At 38.6% G+C, this 19030-nt stretch overlaps 1 protein-coding gene across 1 annotated transcript; it reads right to left on the bottom strand.

The window, feature by feature from the left end:
- Positions 1 to 5253: 5253 nt before the first annotated feature.
- Positions 5254 to 16867, bottom strand: LOC143363928 (TWiK family of potassium channels protein 18-like). Its single transcript, XM_076804458.1, has 4 exons — positions 16858 to 16867; positions 16344 to 16549; positions 13101 to 13377; positions 5254 to 5612 (listed from the first exon to the last, which is right to left on the bottom strand). The coding sequence occupies exons 1-4, from the start codon at positions 16865 to 16867 to the stop codon at positions 5332 to 5334; spliced, it is 774 nt and encodes a 257-aa protein (XP_076660573.1). The 3' UTR covers positions 5254 to 5331.
- Positions 16868 to 19030: the final 2163 nt, after the last annotated feature.

Below are 19030 nucleotides of genomic sequence, written 5' to 3'. Positions count from 1 at the left end.
TGTGGTCTCCAATATGTTGCAAATTGAAACGTCTGAAAAAACATTGACAAATTGTTCCCGCGACTGAAACCGCTGTGGATTTAAAGATTGAAGTTCCCTCTTTACAACGAATGCTTAAACCTTGATTTACGATTTTTTTCTAGCCGATTTACAGAAATTCGAATGGAAGGTCTATTGCCATCTTTGCAATAATATAAGGAACAATATCCTCACACGATGAAACTCGTTACTCATTTTTGTTTTATAAAAGAGTCAGAAGAAAATCGTAAATTAAGTTTGAAGCAGTCGTTATAAAAGGGAAGATTGAATCTTGAAATCTGTAATCGATTCATTCAGAAAACAAAATTTTTTATGCTTTTTCAGACTTTTCAATGTATAGCATTTTCGACCAAAAACTCGTCCTCAGTTGTTCACCTCTCATATTATGCACAAGTATCCTAAAAAGAAATGAATGGTGGTCTGCGAAAGTAGAGGCTTGGAGCTTTAAAATGAGTCCAGGTGTATGTATTGCTGTACTATTTTTTTAAACAAAATAATCCAAATATTGACAATTTGTTCATGTACTTTTTTTACTGTATTTATATAAAATTATGTTAATCATCGCATAAATGGATAAAGAATCAGTACATAAATAAACACGGCCACAACTGTTTCAGAATGACTCTGAATGTACTATATGAGGATTAAGATTGTTTCACAAGTGTGCCTGTCACAAATCTTTAAACTTAACGAAATCATCGATATGTCCGCTGATTCGTTGTCTCCACTGTTACGAGATTAAAAGGGAAATTACTACTCCTGGTAGAGTAGTTCCAATCAAAATTAATGTGGGAGCGCGAGCGTTCCCTCTCGAAGGTGTCTCGATGCGACGTTTCGGAACGTTGCGATGGGAGGCTTCGAGAAGCATGGCGACCGTTACGATCATGGAAAATTCGAGAACTCGGAAAAACAAATAAAATGCTCAGAGGTGCCGGGCCTCGCGGTCTTTTGTCGCCGAACCACGAGCGTGAGAGGTTGATTGTAACGTTGATCATATTTTCTGGACATTATATAATAAAATTTTGTTTTATTAAACAATTTGTTAGCCCATTACCCGTCTCAATCCTACATTAATTAGGCGATAACTGAAGCAATTATTTGAATGAATACGGTAAGAGACTCAATTACTGTACCTACATTAATCAGACGTATTTTTAAAGCATAATGAATATTAAAAAATATGTATATATCAACTGATTTTAATGGAAAAAATGTAATATATCTTTTTTATATTCATTATGCTTTAAAAATAAGTATAACTGATATAGGCGCACAGTAATTCTTACCGTCACAGTAATTGGGTCCCTTACCCTGTTCGAAATGAAAAATGATCCTTTCGTAGTTTAAAGAAATAGAGAAGAACAGTCGGCCATATACAAAGAAAACAATCAGTTTCACTTGAATGTGAACGTTACAGAGAATGATGTAAGCAATGTGATAAATATAGACCACTTTTAACCCTTATTGCTTCGATTATTTTTTCGTACCACCGAGAAAAAGGAAAACATATTTCTAAATTAACGTTTTATTTTTACTAAAGATGGCCATTTCATTAGCATTGAGATTTTGTATGTGAATAATGTTTAGAAGAGATGCTCGATTTATTCGGTGGAATACTTTCCGACAGAGGTAGTATAATTGTGACTCACACTTATAAATTGTCGAAATGTCGGCACCTAGAAACGCGCGTATGGTCTTTCACAATGATATCGAATGAGTGTGAGGAAGTTTGCTCGGTTAGCTGGGTTGAATCGGTGGCTGGATGGGCTGGTGCAAGTACCAAAGTAAAGTTTGGCTTGGTTACCGTCCGTGATCCTCCATCGAATCACCAACGGAGTGATAACGATAACTCTAGCAACTGCTCAAGCTAATATCGATTGTTATTAGACGCCGCCGTACGAAATTCGCTTGCCAATTTTGCTGCACAGTCGAAACCAATGGCCCGATGCTAGGCGATCCAAAGATTGGGACTGTGTCGATTGTTTTATCGGTCACTTGTTTCTTCTTCTCCTCCTTTCCAATGCGAAAAGATCTCAGCATTTCATTCGCTTACATCTTATGATATGTTACAAGAAACAGAAAAAGGTCACTTCTAAGTCACCACTACACACTAGGTTTTTTCGTCGGACGTACCGAGCAGATGCCACACACACTATTTTCAGGATTGCAGAATAATCGTTTATCCTTTATTGTAGGCTCGTTAGAATTAACTCTCCTTTTGCAGATTAATCGTGCAACATACATAGCTCTGGTATTTAAGTTTGGCGTAGTTTAAGTGACGTAGCGCATTTTACCATACTATGTTACCGTCATCAAGGTAATCTTAGCAATCTATTGTAGTATGAATTTTGGATGACTAAAAAGTTTGCTTGTTAGTAGGAAAATGCCAGAACGTTGAGCACATATTACCTCAATAATTTTGCCGTGTGTCATAAGATTGATTGATTATAAGTAAAATGTTGATGAAATTACTGTTTGTATTACGTGGTGCACTGTGTTTTTATTGGATTTCCTCGTAGCTAAAATATCAGAAATTAATCGAATATTCTTCGATTTGTAAAAGTAATATTTTAAAAGTTACCGGCAAGGAGAAGGAAGGAAAACAATTGCATTGTTATAATTTAGCAAAAAAAAGTTCTGCAATTTATGCGATCTGCATTGTACTCGACGAGGACAACAGTATTTTACAGCTAACTGTAACAGACTATACATTACGCACTCCATAATCTCATAGTCTATGACAAATATCAATATTAAACAATATGGGTAGTTTCATACGCAACACTCTTAAAGATTAGTGCTTATCTTGTAACAGTACTTTAGTTATTGTTCTTGAGCACAGTAGTGGAATGTGATTTCATTTGTCACAGATAATTTCTGCGTCTAGTCGTTGGCTCGGTGGAATATTTATACTAGGAGTGATCGATTCCATTCTCATAATTGTTATTTGATTATCGATCACGGTATTGTGGGCAACCTGCGAACTTATACTACAAACAATTTGTTAAAAGTATTATAGAATATAAAAACTTTCGAGTAAAAATCGATAATAATGGTAGATATGTACAAAAGTTAAAGTTTCCTTGAAAAATTGAACTTTTACAGATTACGGGTATAAAAGCTTACCGAATTCCCTTCCTCGTAGAAAATTCATCCGTTACGGTATTAGATTTATCAGCGCTTATACGTTAAAATTCGTACAGGTAACAGTTTTTGTTTACGGCAGTGGTGGAGAATATTTCAATCAAATCGTTTGTATGTGAACAATCGTTTAATGCGTAGAACATGAGAAACACTGGTACATGTGTATACGCATGCATACACGTATTTTATTACATAGAAACGTTCCATCTCACGGACTAGACACAGAAATTAATACAGTTATATTACAAGTAAGAATGTTTTTATTTTGCGAATGTTTAAATATGGAGTTACAAGGTTTATCTGTGTAGGGATGTAATGTAAAAACATTGAGTCCGTTTCAATGTAAGTTGGTATGTCATTTCCGAGTGCCGAATAGAAACAACTATGCAGCTGCTGAACTCACATTAAAAAGAAAATCGTTCGATATTGTTATACCAGCGATATTGTTATATCACTTTTATATCAGCAGTTAGAAAATATTTCATTTGATTTCTCATGTCGTCATTCATTTTCAAAACTGATGTACAGTAACAAAGTTCGTTAAGAGCAATCTTGAATTAACGTAGAAACGTTTGTAGACAGTTCTCGAAATTCGTGGAACATTTAGGATACACTTCGTGCACCTTCAAGACATCCTACTTGCTGCTAGAACTTCTACGGTACCATTACCGGACTTATCAAACATGGTGCCGATGAGTATACTAGCTCTATATGCTTAAGCTTGAGCTCGGTTTACACGGATATCGCCATTTCGATTGGTTGACTGAAACAAATGAACTTGGCTGCTATATGTTTTCGATATACCAATTGATCGGTGTAATTGGTGGTACAACTGAAAAGGGGGCGATTCTACGTAATAAAATAAGTCGAAAATGTAGAATAAAATTTGTTCACACGAGGCTTTGTATTCGAGAAAATTGTCTTTGAAAACCCGTAAAGTCCGCGCGCCTAGCATTTGCAGAGAGTAGAATCGGTCGGTCGTGAACAGACCTGTCACATGATACCTATTCAACAGAATATGACATAATTTCATTCTACATTTCCCACTTATTTTTTAAATGTGGAATCACCCCTTTTCTTATCGTAACACAAAAGTTGAAAAGTAATTGTAAAAAAAGTTTGATGCTAGTTTGTAATTGTGAAACATTGTATTCGATAAGAGCGACAAGATTGAAATTGACTGGGATAAAGAAGCACTTTTATGTTAATCTCGGAACCGACATTGCACTTACGTACTTTCTTTGAAATCTCTGTGTTTCTCGTGTGCAATGCGAATACATTGCTTGTATTTTGCGTTTCGCTCGGAATTATTTCTTCGGAGCAGTTAATGTACAGTCGAAAATAACTCTGCACGACAACGCTAGTTAAATATCTGTTATTTAAATGAGTGTTTAAAAACAATGGATTCCTTGATTCTCTAGAATAGTGCTGGGCACGTTTGGGGCCCCTCGAACGCTTGCTTCCCCCATCAATCGGTCCTCCGTGCAGCGCACGCTTTCGTCGCGTTCGCTGGTGTCTCGCGTTTTCGTTGCCCCACGGTAACGGCGCTCACTGGAAGGGGATAGTGGGCGGGCTATGGTGGGGACGATTTTGCCTGAATTGAAGCAAACGTGCCCGGCACTGGTCTAGAAGGAGTATTTCTCTTCCCGAGAAGATTCAGTCGGAAAGACGATTGAAAAAAATTGTTCTTGCGATCAACACGAACGATGAACTTTATCGAACGACCTTTCGCTATACGCTGAAGCACGCGCGTGCACACGTTATATCGTTATAATAGAACGAGTATTACTCTATTTTTAACATACATATATCTTGCGTTTCATCTATATCCGCTGGGTTACTTTTCACATTGTTGCCTAGATCAAGCATACTTGTTCGGACTACAAGAAGTGTAAAGTTTTACATCTCCGTATTCTCCTCGGTCTCTTCGTCAACTTTCGGCAACATGTAAACACTAGGAATCGACGGCACGTGATCCTCGAGCTTCAGAATCGGCTTGCAGTCTCTAGTGACGTCTACCTGATTGAAACAGTCCTTTAAGATATTGATTTCGTTCTCGTGGGCGAACAGACTGGTAGGTGGATCTGTTCCGCATATGTCGTTCTCGTCGTTGCCGTTCCTGTGGCACAGGTTGCCAGACGGAAATTGTCACGAGGTCAACGCGAAAGGATCCGTTGACAGCTCGTCCACACTTGGACTGGCTTTGATCGGCTCCGGTTTTTCCACCTGATGGCTGAGCCTATGGACGATCTCATCATGGAGGATGTTGAAGCACATCGCGGTGATTGCGATCCCAGACATTATGTAGCAGGAGCAAAACCAAATGGTTACGTTCCTCGACTCGTAAAGATTCTGACGGGGGTAGGAACCGGGAACCATATCGCCGAACCCAATCGTGCTCATGCTCATGAAGCAGAAGTAGCTTGCATCTGCGATCAAATAAGAAACAAGACGGTTAAATGCACAATATAACCCTTTCATTGCTGGCGTAATCTTAAATGAAAATCTATCGGTTCTTCAATCAAAGTGCCTTCCGATTCTAGATTTAAGGGGGTATTTTGGTTTTGAACTTTCGAAGAATCCATTTTCTTTAATCCTTAACATTAGGATTACGAAGCGTTAAAATGGGATACTTTACAATACTTTATAAAAATAGCAAGAATTTATCTATTAAATTTTGAGCCATTATTACAATAATATATGCCCAAAGAAATAAGTTTGTTGAACAAATTCTCATAGATGCATCGGTACAATCTCAATAATTGTACATTATTAATATTACAACTGAATATATTAAAAATACAATTCAATTCAATTCTATCGAATATTCATTTCAGATAAATCGTCTAAATACACAAATGTTTATATCATTAAGGGCGAAGGGTAGTCACGTGTTTGGTATGTGTCGTGGTTTGGATGTTAAATAGAGAATTCACCCAATATACCAATAAACATTTATTAAATGAACAACAAAAACTTAACGACGTAACAAGCAACAACAAATGAAATAACAATGAAACAACTGACCTTACAGACTGACCTGAACTAACTGACCTTACAGACTGACCTGAACTAACTGACCTTACAGACTGACCTGAACTAACTGACCTTACAGACTGACCTGAACTAACTGACCTTACAGACTGACCTGAACTAACTGACCTTACAGACTGACCTCTTCATCCGTCAGAATCCGTGCTTATATCTAGTCCCCCGCGCCTCCAGAAATTTCCTTCGAACAAGGAAACTTCTGGAGTGGGGATGTCGCTTCCTGTACGTGCCCCTTGGAGAAAGTTCGTGTCCTTGCACCGAACATCCGTGTCCTGGCGAAAGTCAAGGGTTGGCGGCCAAATGTGCACGCCAAGGAAAAACCCCGAACCTGGTCGCCAAATGTGCACCCCAGGTAGGAAAAGACTTCCGGCGACTAAGTGTGCGCTCGGGAAGAGCTTGGGCCTGGCGACCAAGTGCGTCCAAGGTCCCAGCCTGCAAACGACGCTCCTACCTGGGTCCGATGAACCCTTCTCCAAGGGGTCCGCCACATCACCCCCCTACCAGTGCCAACGACCCTAATAAACGAGATAATATATATACCTATATTCTACACTATTGCTGTATTCTACCGTGAATATAAATCAAAGTACTAACCCTAACCTACAATAATACAAACTTAACCACTACTGTTGGGTAACTACCTAAATACAGAATAACGAATAGAGTATATACAGAAACTCTTATTTCTAAAAAGCGGCCTGGTACCTATCCGGAAATCGAACGCGCCTACCGCTGCGAGTTGTAAATCGCGCATCCGTTGGCGCTTGATCTCGATTGTTGACTCTACTTCTATTTTCGGTATAAACAATAATTTCGCTGTGAGGTACCTGACTATGGGGGCTTTGCTCAATATTGCTATTATTGTCATCGTCAGCCAATACAAACGCAGGTTTAATCCTGTCGATGGAAACCGTTACTCGTTTTCTACCGATATCTATTACGAAAGTTTTGTCGCCACGTTGCAGTACTTTATATGGGCCATCATATGTTGGATATAATGAGCTTTTTAACGCATCGTGCCGCAGGAACACATATGGGACAGTATCCAATTCTTTAAAAATGAATGTTTTGCGCTCGCCGTGTCGAATCACTGGGGAAGGTCTCACTTTCGACATTCGTCTCCGAAACTCTTCAACCCATACCGACGATGCTTCAATCCTGGACGAAACGAAAAATTCGCCAGGTAACCTGATACCTGTCCCATAAACCATTTCTGCGGCCGTTGCTCCCAAATCCTCTTTAACACTTGACCGTACACCGAGCAGGACCACAGGTAAGGTCTCTACCCAATCATCGGTCGCGTGGCATTTTATTGCTGTCTTAAGCTGACGATGAAACCTTTCCACCATACCATTTGCTTGCGGATGGTAGGCGGTCGTTCTAAGGTGGTCTGTCCCTATTATCTGTGCGAGCTCTTTAAACAGGTGCGACTCGAATTGGCGTCCCTGATCTGTTGTAATTCTCAAAGGTACCCCAAAACGTGCAATCCATGTACTAATAAAAACGCTCGCAACGGTTTTCGCGTCGATTTCTGCAATCGGTACGGCTTCCGGCCACCGCGAAAAACGATCGATCATAGTAAAAATATACCTAAAACCGCGACAATAGGGTAATGGACCAACTAAATCTATATGTACATGTTCGAATCTGCTGCCGGTGGTGTCGAAATTTCCAACCGGAGCGGACACATGTCTTGATACTTTCGCGCGTTGGCACTGGATACAACAACGCGCCCATTTTCTGCAGTCGACGTTAACCGATGGCCAAACGAACCGTCGCGAAACTAATTTCTGCGTCGTCCTAATCCCGGGATGCGACATCCCGTGCAGCGCATCAAAAATGCTGCGTCTCAAACAATTAGGAACGTACGGTCTGACCCATCCGTTAGCAACGTCGCATACTAAATAAACATTTTGGTCCGGAAAATATATTTTGTTCAACTGAAGGGATGTTGAATTTGTATTAAGCATTTCTGTTAATTCAAGATCGCTCTCTTGCTCTTTTGCTAAAACACTATGATCGGGAATTGCTGTAATTGCCTCTATCCTCGACAATGCATCTGCAACACTGTTGTCTATACCTTTAATATGTAATATCCGTGTAGTGAATTGTCCAATAAAGTCTAAATATCTAAATTGTCGAGGTGAACATTTATCCAAATTCTGTTGAAAGGCGAACGTAAGAGGCTTGTGATCGGTAAACAAAATGAAATTTCGGCCTTCTATAAAATGCTTAAATCTTTTTACCGCTATGTAAGCTGCCAGCAATTCTCGATCATATGCACTGTACTTTTTCTGTGCTTCCGTAAGGGATTTTGCGCTGAATGCCAATGGTTGCCAAATTTTGTCAACCTTCTGCTGAATCACTGCTCCAACAGCAACGTCCGATGCATCTACCACGATGCTAATCGGTGCCCCTGGAGCAGGATGCACTAGCAAAGTTGCATCAGCAAGAGTCGTCTTAGCTAATGCAAATGCTTTTTCACTTTCGCTAGACCAGGCTATAGTTTCCGAACTTCTCTTTGATCCCTTCAGTAAATTATTTAATGGATGCAAAATGTTTGCTACGTTTGGTATGAAACGGCGATAGAAATTAATCATACCCAGGAATCTACGTAGCTCTTTAATTGTTTGCGGACGCGGGAATTTGTTAATGCTATCGACCCGTTCAGCCATCGGTTTGACGCCTTCCTTATTCACCGAATACCCCAGGAATGATATTTCCTCGACCCCGAAAATGCATTTTCCGGGGTTAATAACGACACCGTATTCTAAAAACCGGTCAAATAAAATTCTCAAATGTTTTTCGTGTTCCTGGTCGTTATTCGATGCAATAAGGAAATCGTCGACATACGCGTAAACAAAATCTAAATCGCGTATGATTCCGTCTACGAAACGCTGACACGTTTGCGCCGCGTTTCTCAACCCGAATGGCGTAACTAGAAATTCAAATAACCCGAATGGCGTCGCGATTGCCGTTTTTTCCACGTCCTGCGTCGCGACAGGAATCTGATGATACGCCCGAACTAGATCGATTTTCGAAAAAACTGACTTCCCGTGAAGTCTCTGCCCGAAATCTTCGATGTGTGGAGGCGTATATCTATCTGGTACGGTTCTCGCGTTTAGTGCCCGGTAGTCGCCGCACGGACGCAATGTCCTGTCCTTTTTTAAAACTACGTGTAACGGCGAGGCCCATGGGCTTTTGGAGGGACGGATAATGCCTTGCCGAAGCATGAGGTCAAATTCCGCCCTCACCTCTTTCAAACGATCCGGTGCCAATCGTCGTGGCTTACAATAAACCGGCGGTCCCGACGTTGTCTCGATATAATGTTCCACGTTGTGTCTTACCGCTTTTCTCCTGAAGACCGGCGGTCGGGTCAACTCTGGATATTCCCTGAGTAGACCGTGGTACCTCGAATCCCCGGTGATGGTCCTTATTGTCGGCTCGCTCCCTGGTGCTGGTGCTCCTGCCACGAACAATGACGTTGTCGCGTCGATCAAACGTCGATGTCGTGGATCCACCAGTAGGTTGTAATGTGCCAGGAAGTCCATTCCTATGATCGGGGTTTCCACATCCGCGATCACGAAATCCCATAGGAACTCCCGACGTAGCGAGAAACTCAATCGCATGGCCATGGTACCATACGTCTTGATTCTCGACCCATTTGCGGCACAAAGTTCATACGCGTCTTCTTTCACGCGCCGGTCCACACCTGAACGCGGGAAAACACACAAATCCGCACCAGTGTCTATCAAGAAACCTGTCTTCGTAATGGAGTCCTTTACAAATATCCGGCCGCTCTTAGGACCACCGCACGCAGCCGCCTCAGATGACGACGGTCCCGTTAGTTTTCCTGCCAATTGCAGGGTTTGATGCAACGGTGTGCGTCCTTTCCAAACTTGAAATGGTACTTGCATAGCCATTTATCGGTTTTCATTTTCTCGCGGATGGAAGATCGTGAGGAACTCCTTTGTCTTCTTGGGAAAAATTTCTTTCGCTCCCTGTCCCGTCCACGGGACAATGCATTAATCTGCATTTGCATTTCCTGCATTTTTGCTAGGAGCATCTTCATATCCGCGTTGTTTCCCTCGTGCTCCGACACTGTTGCCACCTTGTTCCTTCCAGGTTGGATCTCGTGGACCTTGTCTGCTATGGCAGCCAACGCGTCACCTGACGTTTCCTTAGTTGCCGCCAATACTTGTTGTGTCCAGACAGGAAGACGATTCTTCCATATCTCGGTCAGGAATTCGTCATTGACCGAGGTGCCCACCAACTTCTTGATGTGCCTCCAAAATTGTGTTGGAGTCCTGTCACCAATTTCTTCGGCTTCTAAAAGTTTACGAACTCTTGTGCCGTCTGAGTCGGACAACCTCTTGATCAATGCTGTTTTTATTTGCTCATATTTGTCCTCGGCGGGAGGTTTGCAAATAATGTCTTCGACCTCTTCCGAGTATTTCAAGTCCAGTTGCGAAACCACGTAACCGAACTTCACCTCGTCCTTGGTTATTCCTCCGATCAAGAACTGGGATTCCAGGTGGTTGAACCAAAGTGCAACTTTTTCCGGCCAGAACGGCGGAATCCGCATCGTTGTGACGATCGCGGACGTCGTCTCACGACCCGTAGATCCCGAAGAGTTGTTCCGTGGATCCGTCATCGTTCGCTTGTTACGGACCGTATTCGCGCAAGAAACAAAAAATAATATACGTGCACAAACACGGGGTCACCAATTTGGTATGTGTCGTGGTTTGGATGTTAGATAGAGAATTCACCCAATATACCAATAAACATTTATTAAATGAACAACAAAAACTTAACGACGTAACAAGCAACAACAAATGAAATAACAATGAAACAACTGACCTTACAGACTGACCTGAACTAACTGACCTTACAGACTGACCTGAACTAACTGACCTTACAGACTGACCTGAACTAACTGACCTTACAGACTGACCTCTTCATCCGTCAGAATCCGTGCTTATATCTAGTCCCCCGCGCCTCCAGAAATTTCCTTCGAACAAGGAAACTTCTGGAGTGGGGATGTCGCTTCCTGTACGTGCCCCTTGGAGAAAGTTCGTGTCCTTGCACCGAACATCCGTGTCCTGGCGAAAGTCAAGGGTTGGCGGCCAAATGTGCACGCCAAGGAAAAACCCCGAACCTGGTCGCCAAATGTGCACCCCAGGTAGGAAAAGACTTCCGGCGACTAAGTGTGCGCTCGGGAAGAGCTTGGGCCTGGCGACCAAGTGCGTCCAAGGTCCCAGCCTGCAAACGACGCTCCTACCTGGGTCCGATGAACCCTTCTCCAAGGGGTCCGCCACACGTGACTTTTTCAGAGTCAGCAGGTCGGTAACTGCTGTATAATTTCCGTTCACAGTCTTCAGACACAGACTTAAGATCCGTTTTGGTTTGATCCGACGGGTCGTTGTCACATGTTTTGCTCTGCATTATCGATATGTATTATGAATTCTGACGCCAGAAACGTGTTTCAAGTTTTTGGCTTTATTTCGCAGAGAATCAAGACAAAAAATAGCTCAATTTGTTTCTGGAGATATTTTCTAGCGTGCGCTACTCTCGATTTCCTCCAGAAAACTAATCCAATGGCATAAAAATGCTTGGATTGCACGGCATGTACATTGTGCGGTTTTTGGTCTACTTCTAATATTTATATTGCCAAATATCTGCATAGTTTCGTCCGTTCATGACCAGAGCGTTAGATTGAACACTCCTCTTTAGAGTGAGCCCTTCCCCAGTGAAAAATATTCTCATATAAGGACGAAAAGTTGAGACACGTAAAATCATGTTCCGCCTAATTTTGTCGGTAACGTAGTCACTCTACCTCATTGTGAATTACGGAGTCTTGGCTCTTAATAGTTACACATTAAATAATGATATTAAACGCGGAGAAATATTACAAAAATCAAAATTGAAAATTCCTCCATTTTGTAAATAATCAAGATTTTCAATTTATTTTGATTCGGACTTAGTCACATTTATGTGTACTGATTAAATATAATTCATCATTTTTTGGTTTTCAACCAACAGAAGCAAAAGGACCAGAATCATGGCAACGCTCAACAAATATTTTCTAAAACATACTTCATAAAAATGTATATAACTCGTCATTTTTATTGTTTTTGATTAAAAAAAAAAAACAATTTATGTACTTCAAATACCCATAAATGTGTGCGCAAAATCGTAATGTAAAAAGTATAATAGTTCTGCTGAAAAAATTTCTTCCAAAAATAAGTTAATTTTGGGATTTTTCTAAAAAAGTTTGGCCTCATTTTCTAGAAACATTTTACAGGTATCAAAATCTCAATTTTGGAAAAATTGGACTCTTTTTGTTACTGATTTTCAACACACAATATTGCTATTAAAATAAAGGACCACAGTGTAATGTCCCTATAAATATATGGGAGAGAAAAATTTTCCCACGATAGTATGACATGATCGTTGAGACATTACTAATGTAATGACAAAACTTTATTGGTTTTACTTATTTTTTCATGAGATTTTCACCACTATATTTGTGACATTTTTCTGAACATAAAGAGGCCAAACTTAATACGATTTGGATCATATTTATTTGTTTAATTGACGATGTAGCATAAGCTCGATTATCCGAACCGATGCTATCTGAATTCTTTATCGTCCGCATTCAATCAGTAAATCAGTAAATATTTCATCAGGTAATCGTTTTTAATTGGAATATACTAATCTCTATGAAAATTAGAAATTCACTTCCGTGGTAGGTAAGGCACGTTAAATAATTTTTGACATTTTCTGATGCATATCGTTGACTATATATCCCTTTTGAGGCAATGCGTTTCGTTCGGGAAAAATCGGGATTCTCTTTTGCAACGTACCCACAAAGGACCAGTCGTCCAACTTGTGCAGAGTAAAAGCGCCTGCCACAATGTAGCACAGTATTGCACCGAGACAAATGCTGATTGGTGCGAGTATAGTAACGTTTGGCCTGTCACCGGAGCCAAGACTCGACACTTCGTCCTTTGGGCTGGCCACTGTGCTCGTGAACGTTGACGCATTTGCGCGGACATAAAAGGGCTCCTGTAACTGCAATTGCTGTTGCTGCTGAGCCACTTCTTCCTGCTGCCTTTTCTTCCTCATTCGTCTCTCCTTCTCCTGGGCCCATGTCAATTTAAAAGCAATTTTAAGATCGATCTACCAAGAAAGTGCCTTCACTTTCCCGCACTGTTTTGCAATATTCCTTTCCAAATTGATCTTATCAAGATCAACATGGAAAGATAAACTTTGTGTACACGGATTTGCAAATAAAAAAATACACAAATTATTCGAGGATTACATACATCTAGAGACGCCAAAGGAAGGGTTATACTTGAGGATTGTTTCGTGAAATTTCGATCGAACAAATTCTTCTATGCTTCTATTATTATCATTATTCAGTTTTTCAATATGGAAAATATTTTCATTTACGACGTCATCTCTTTCATCTCGACGTCAGCAACAATTCTATTATGTCCAAAACGTGTGGTGCCATTTAAAAAAGTCAAGGTGACCTTTACTTTTTTACGTAAACAGCATTTTTTTAGATTTAAGAATATGCGGACGTGTAACTCGCCAAGTATTGACAAACTTTTGTCTAAAAACATTTTTTAATTGCACTATCGGAAATGCCTAAAAAATGGTGACATAACTTAACGGGGGGACCCTGTATATATGTATATTGATCAAAATAATATATGTATGAATATGATGTAGGTACCTTTTTAACATTACGTAAATAATAAGTGTTGTATTTCATGTATTTTAAAATATTTAATCTCTCATTTGCTCTACTTATCAGTTATTGTTCCTCTGAGAAATATAACTCCACTTTCCTGCTGTACCACAGTTTACATTCACTCTGTATAATAGTGAAGATATTCATATTTTACCGTGCAAGAGAAATGTATCGCTTTTCGGTCTCATGAGGATTGAACATCATACATCTTTTCATGCATCAGTACCTACAGTCAGTCAAAAAAGTCTCCGTACACCGTACAAGAATTTATTTAATGTTGCACAATTTTAAAGGAAATGGTAATAAATAAATAATTCTTGCGTTATTATGTTCACAAACGTAACATTTATTAACAGTGCAAAAAAGCTATATTACATTTATTTGTTAACAAATAAACAAAGGAAAAAGTAAAACTCAACGAAAACGAGGTCAAAAAAGTCTCTGTACATGTAACACTATTATTCATAATTTGTTAATTAGTGATCAGTTGGGCCGCCTTTTAATTTTATAATTTCTTGCATCCTCTTTGGCATTGTTTGAACTAATTTTTGTATTGTACTTGGCTGAATATTTTCCCATTCCAACAATATATTAGATTTTAGGTCTTCCTTGTTTTTTATTGTGTATTTTTTCAAATTTCTTTTTATTTCTCCCCACAAATGTTCGATTGCATTAATGTCGGGAGATTGTGGAGGTGTATGCAGCTGTTTCGGGACATTGTATAATACCCATTCCTTTACTTTCTTAGCCATGTGCTTAGGGTCGTTATCCTGCTGGAAGATAAACGACTCTTCAAGATGTAATTTTCTGGCACTGTTTTTTAAATTTTCTTTCAAAATGTTCAAATATTCATGCTGATCCATTATACCGTCAATAAAGACTAAATTTCCCACCCCTGCTACACTCATACACCCCCACACCATCACGCTGCCGCCTCCTTATTTAAACGATGGGAGTTTTTTGAGTTTCATCTGTTCATTTGGTTTTCTCCACACTTTAACATTTCCCTCCGAAGTAAAAATAGTGAATTTACATTCATCACTAAATATAACATTATTCCAAAAGCTTTGATCCTTATTAACGTGTGCCTTTGCAAATTCAAAACGTTTTCTTTTATTAACTTTACTTACGAACGGTGTTCTCCTGGCTGTACGACTATTGTATCCAGCTTTTCTCATAACATTTCGAATAGTTTCAGACACTACTTTTATATTATAGTCATTTTCTATCATACTGGCCAATATTGGTGCACTCGTTTGTGGATCACAACGAATTGTTCGTAGGATTGCACGTTTATGATTAGTATCTAATTTTTGTGGTCGATCTGTACGTTGTAAACTTTGAATAGATTTAGTTTTTGCGTATTTCTCAAGAATATATTGTACCGAAGAATGTGTCCTTTTTACTATTTGACCTATTTTTCTAATGGATAATGAATCTTCTCTTAATTTTATAATTAAATCTTTGGTCGCAAGTGGTACTTCCATTTCGGAGAAATTTTTTCGCGAAAACGTCTTTTATTCTTGCTAACAGCCAAGCAACTAAATTATACTTGACCATAGAGTGTTTCCTTGAGAGTTATTTGTAAACATTCAGCTGAACCGTTAACAAAGGAAATAAATTTACACGCTCACAGTCTCTGTACGGAGACTTTTTTGACCTCATTTTTGTTATGCTCGTCATTTTCGTTCGTTTATTTGTTAACAAATGCATGTAACATCTTTTAGTTTGCACTAATAATTAATGTTATATTTCTGAATATAATAACGAAAGAATTATTTATTTATTACCATTTCCTTTAAAATTATGCAACTTTAAATAAATTCTTGTACGGTGTACGGAGACTTTTTTGACTGACTGTATATACATATGCCTAAGGAATTTACGTGTGCAAGACTCTCCACTATTTTCTTTTTTTTCACGATCGTTTTGAATTCCTCTAAAATTAATAGGTTATCACATTGTTTTACTAAAACTTCCAATAATTTCTAATAATCTTTAAATTGTAATATATTCATTTATAAACAGCAAATATATTTCCTTGTCCTTTCGTTCCTGTACGAGTGCAGAGTTCATGCAAAATCTGTATCTATTTGGGATACAAATGACTTCCACCTATCAAGACATTGTTAATTGTAAGAGAGCAACAAAGCAAAGAGCAATATATGTATTGTATATGTATGAAAAGTAAAAAATCTTTAATCAATACTCGTTTGAATTCGAATAATATGGAACTTCCAGAGTTTAGATTCGGGACAATGTAATAGTTAATTGTACCTGTAGTATAGATGTGTTTCATTTGACATTTTACGAGAAATATTCTATCAATTAATGTTTCTTCGCTCACCTCCATTCTTCTTTCATCGTAGCAACAATAGCCGCAATTCGAACAAAGGCAGCAGCAAAGAGCATGTGTAAAGACACCTCTGGCACATCTGGATAACAGACCTCCGGCGCTCGATAGGTAAACCACAGTCAACGGGATCCCGAGGCTGGCGTAACCCATGGTCGCGATTTTACCCCACGTGGATTTCGGCGTTATGCTACCGCAACCTGGAGAAAGATCATTAAGTATTTAGATAGGGTAAGTATTGCCGAAATTACGTTAGGTTTCCCAAGTAAGTACACACTGAATGGAAAGTGTGTTTTTATTCAAGTGAAGCTTGAGTAGCTTCCAAAGTGAAACTTTTTAAGTTTTCAATGAACTTCATCAGTTTATTAAAGAGTCGAAACGCCTTTCACGTCTTTAACCCTTAAAATATCAATTATCTGGTAGCCTTTCAAGCGTTGAATTTTTTAAAAGAGATACTTCAGGTCTAAATTCTTAAAGCGTTTTTTTCAGTTTCAAAGTACAGCGGTACCAGAAGGCATAATTGAACAGTAAATTTCCAATTTTCGATAAGTTGTCGATATTTAAACTATTATATTTTCGTAAAAAGAAATCGTATAACAATAAACCGTGGATAATGCTGATGCTTTTATAACCCATCAATCATTTTTCTCAGATGTGGTGGATGATGTAGTGGGTGGAAAACTGAAGACACGGTTTTTCTCGAAAATATTATAAATTGAAACTTAGTAAAGTGTAAACTATACAGATTGAAAAGTTCATGCACGTTTTTATACAGGGTGTTTTACATAACTCGAGCATCTAAAATATCTCGCTTGTTTTTTATGATAGAAAAAAATGTCAACGGAAAACATTAGTTGCTTCAGGGGGACAAATATTACGATAAGCAACAAAATGTGTTCAAGGTTATATTTTTTGAGATTTCAAGATCATCGAAGTTTTTTTCAATGGAATGATATATTTTTAGTATCGCTATATGATATCCGAGGTCAAGACGAATCCAACGACCTGTAATATTATCACCTTCACGTGACGTCGAGTACGAAAAATTCATAAAAGTAGGACACTTGACCTAAATAGTGAAACAACGATGACATGTCCCCTAGGGTTTCACGAAATGTTCTTGAACTTTGACTATTGACTGTAAACACGCTTACAATAAATTGTAAACACTGATACAAATTCTTCTCCTTATGATGACTGATATCAGTACGTTTAAGAAATTCTTCGGGATTTATTTGATTGTGAAAGATAACGTTACTTCTCTGAAACGATAGTGTACAGTGATGCAGAAAAGATAGAGATGATTTTAGTTTATGGGTGAGGCTAAAAGTAACTCAGTACAATCATCTCAACTGTACGCAGAAAGATACCCTGAGAGAAATCATCGTCCTCGACAAAGTTTTGACCGCATTGTTCAATTGTTTTGTAGAACAGGGAGTGTTAAACCACTAAACAGAAGACGAGCAAAGCCTGCTACTGGAGAAGGTGCCGAAACTTTTGTATTGGCTACAGTCAATATTGATCCTACTACAAGTTGTCGAAAAATTGGACGTTCTTAGGCATTTGCAAAGCAAGTGTGTCCCGAATATTGCAACGTCATTTTCATCCATACCATATTTCCTTACATCAGGAGCTTGGTGGCAATGACTTTGAGAATCGTGTTGCTTTTTGTACATGGACATTGCAGCAAATACAAAGAAATGAACATTTCTTTTATGACGTTCTCTTTACTGACGAAGCTACTTTTTCTAACCATGGACAACTGAATACACATAATATGCATTATTGGTGCATTGAAAACCCGAAATTACTTCGACAAGTTGTACACCAGCGTCTATGGAGTGTAAATGTGTGGTGTATAATCGTTGGTGATAACAAACTCAAGGTTCACGCGGAGGTGATAATATTACAGGTCGTTGAATTCGTCTTGACCTTGGCTATCATATAGCGATAATAAAAATATATAATTCCATTTAAAAAAACATCGATGACCTTGAAATCTCAAAAAATATAACCTTCAACAATTTTTTTGCCTATTATAATATTTGCCCCTCTGAACCAACTAATGTGTTTTCCTCTGCAATTTTTTCTGTCATAAAAAACAAGCGAGATACTTTAGATGTTCGAGTTAGGTGAGACATCCTGTATATGAATTTATAAAAAAACATTTCAATACTTTTATTCTACTGTGTTTTTGGTCACGCGTTTTTGGTCTAATAATGACAATGATATTTATGACCAAAAATGCAAATTAAATACACTATCAGAATCTGATTTGATTTTGAGGGATCAATGAACATGGAAGGAACAACGGGAGAAAAGTGGAGGGAAGAGAATGACAAAACCGTTAGATAAAAATTAATTATCTTTAATATATATAAAATGAATTGTAATAAATGAATGATAATAAATTAACAACAAATATTAATTACAAAAAGTTACTTATCACTGAAACAACGATCATTATTACAGTGATTTCAAGATGCGATTATCATTTCTTTTATTGACCAGTGAGACAATCAAAATGCATAACTAGGCAACGCCTTCAAATGGAGTGCCGTTAGTCCCTCTTATTATTATCTATCGTTAATTTATTATTATTTATTTATTATAGTTTATTTTTACATATTTTTTTCACTTCTCTTCTTTCGTTTTTCCGTTTTTGTTGCAATTTTGCGACA

The sequence above is a fragment of the Halictus rubicundus genome, unplaced genomic scaffold (genome assembly GCF_050948215.1).
Source record: "Halictus rubicundus isolate RS-2024b unplaced genomic scaffold, iyHalRubi1_principal scaffold0175, whole genome shotgun sequence".
NCBI classification, from domain to species: domain Eukaryota; kingdom Metazoa; phylum Arthropoda; class Insecta; order Hymenoptera; family Halictidae; genus Halictus; species Halictus rubicundus.
The sequence above is the reverse complement of the archived record's forward strand: the minus strand, read 5'-3'. Positions and strand labels throughout refer to the sequence as shown.

Bases quoted from the DNA above. Each gene is read 5' to 3' on its own strand.
- LOC143363928 (XM_076804458.1), bottom strand. The intron at 13,378-16,343 runs GTGAGCGAAGAA...ACATGGGCCCAG, and splicing joins ACGATGAAAGAAGAATGGAG to GAGAAGGAGAGACGAATGAG. The intron at 5,613-13,100 runs GTACGTTGCAAA...ATTTGATCGCAG, and splicing joins GGACGACTGGTCCTTTGTGG to ATGCAAGCTACTTCTGCTTC.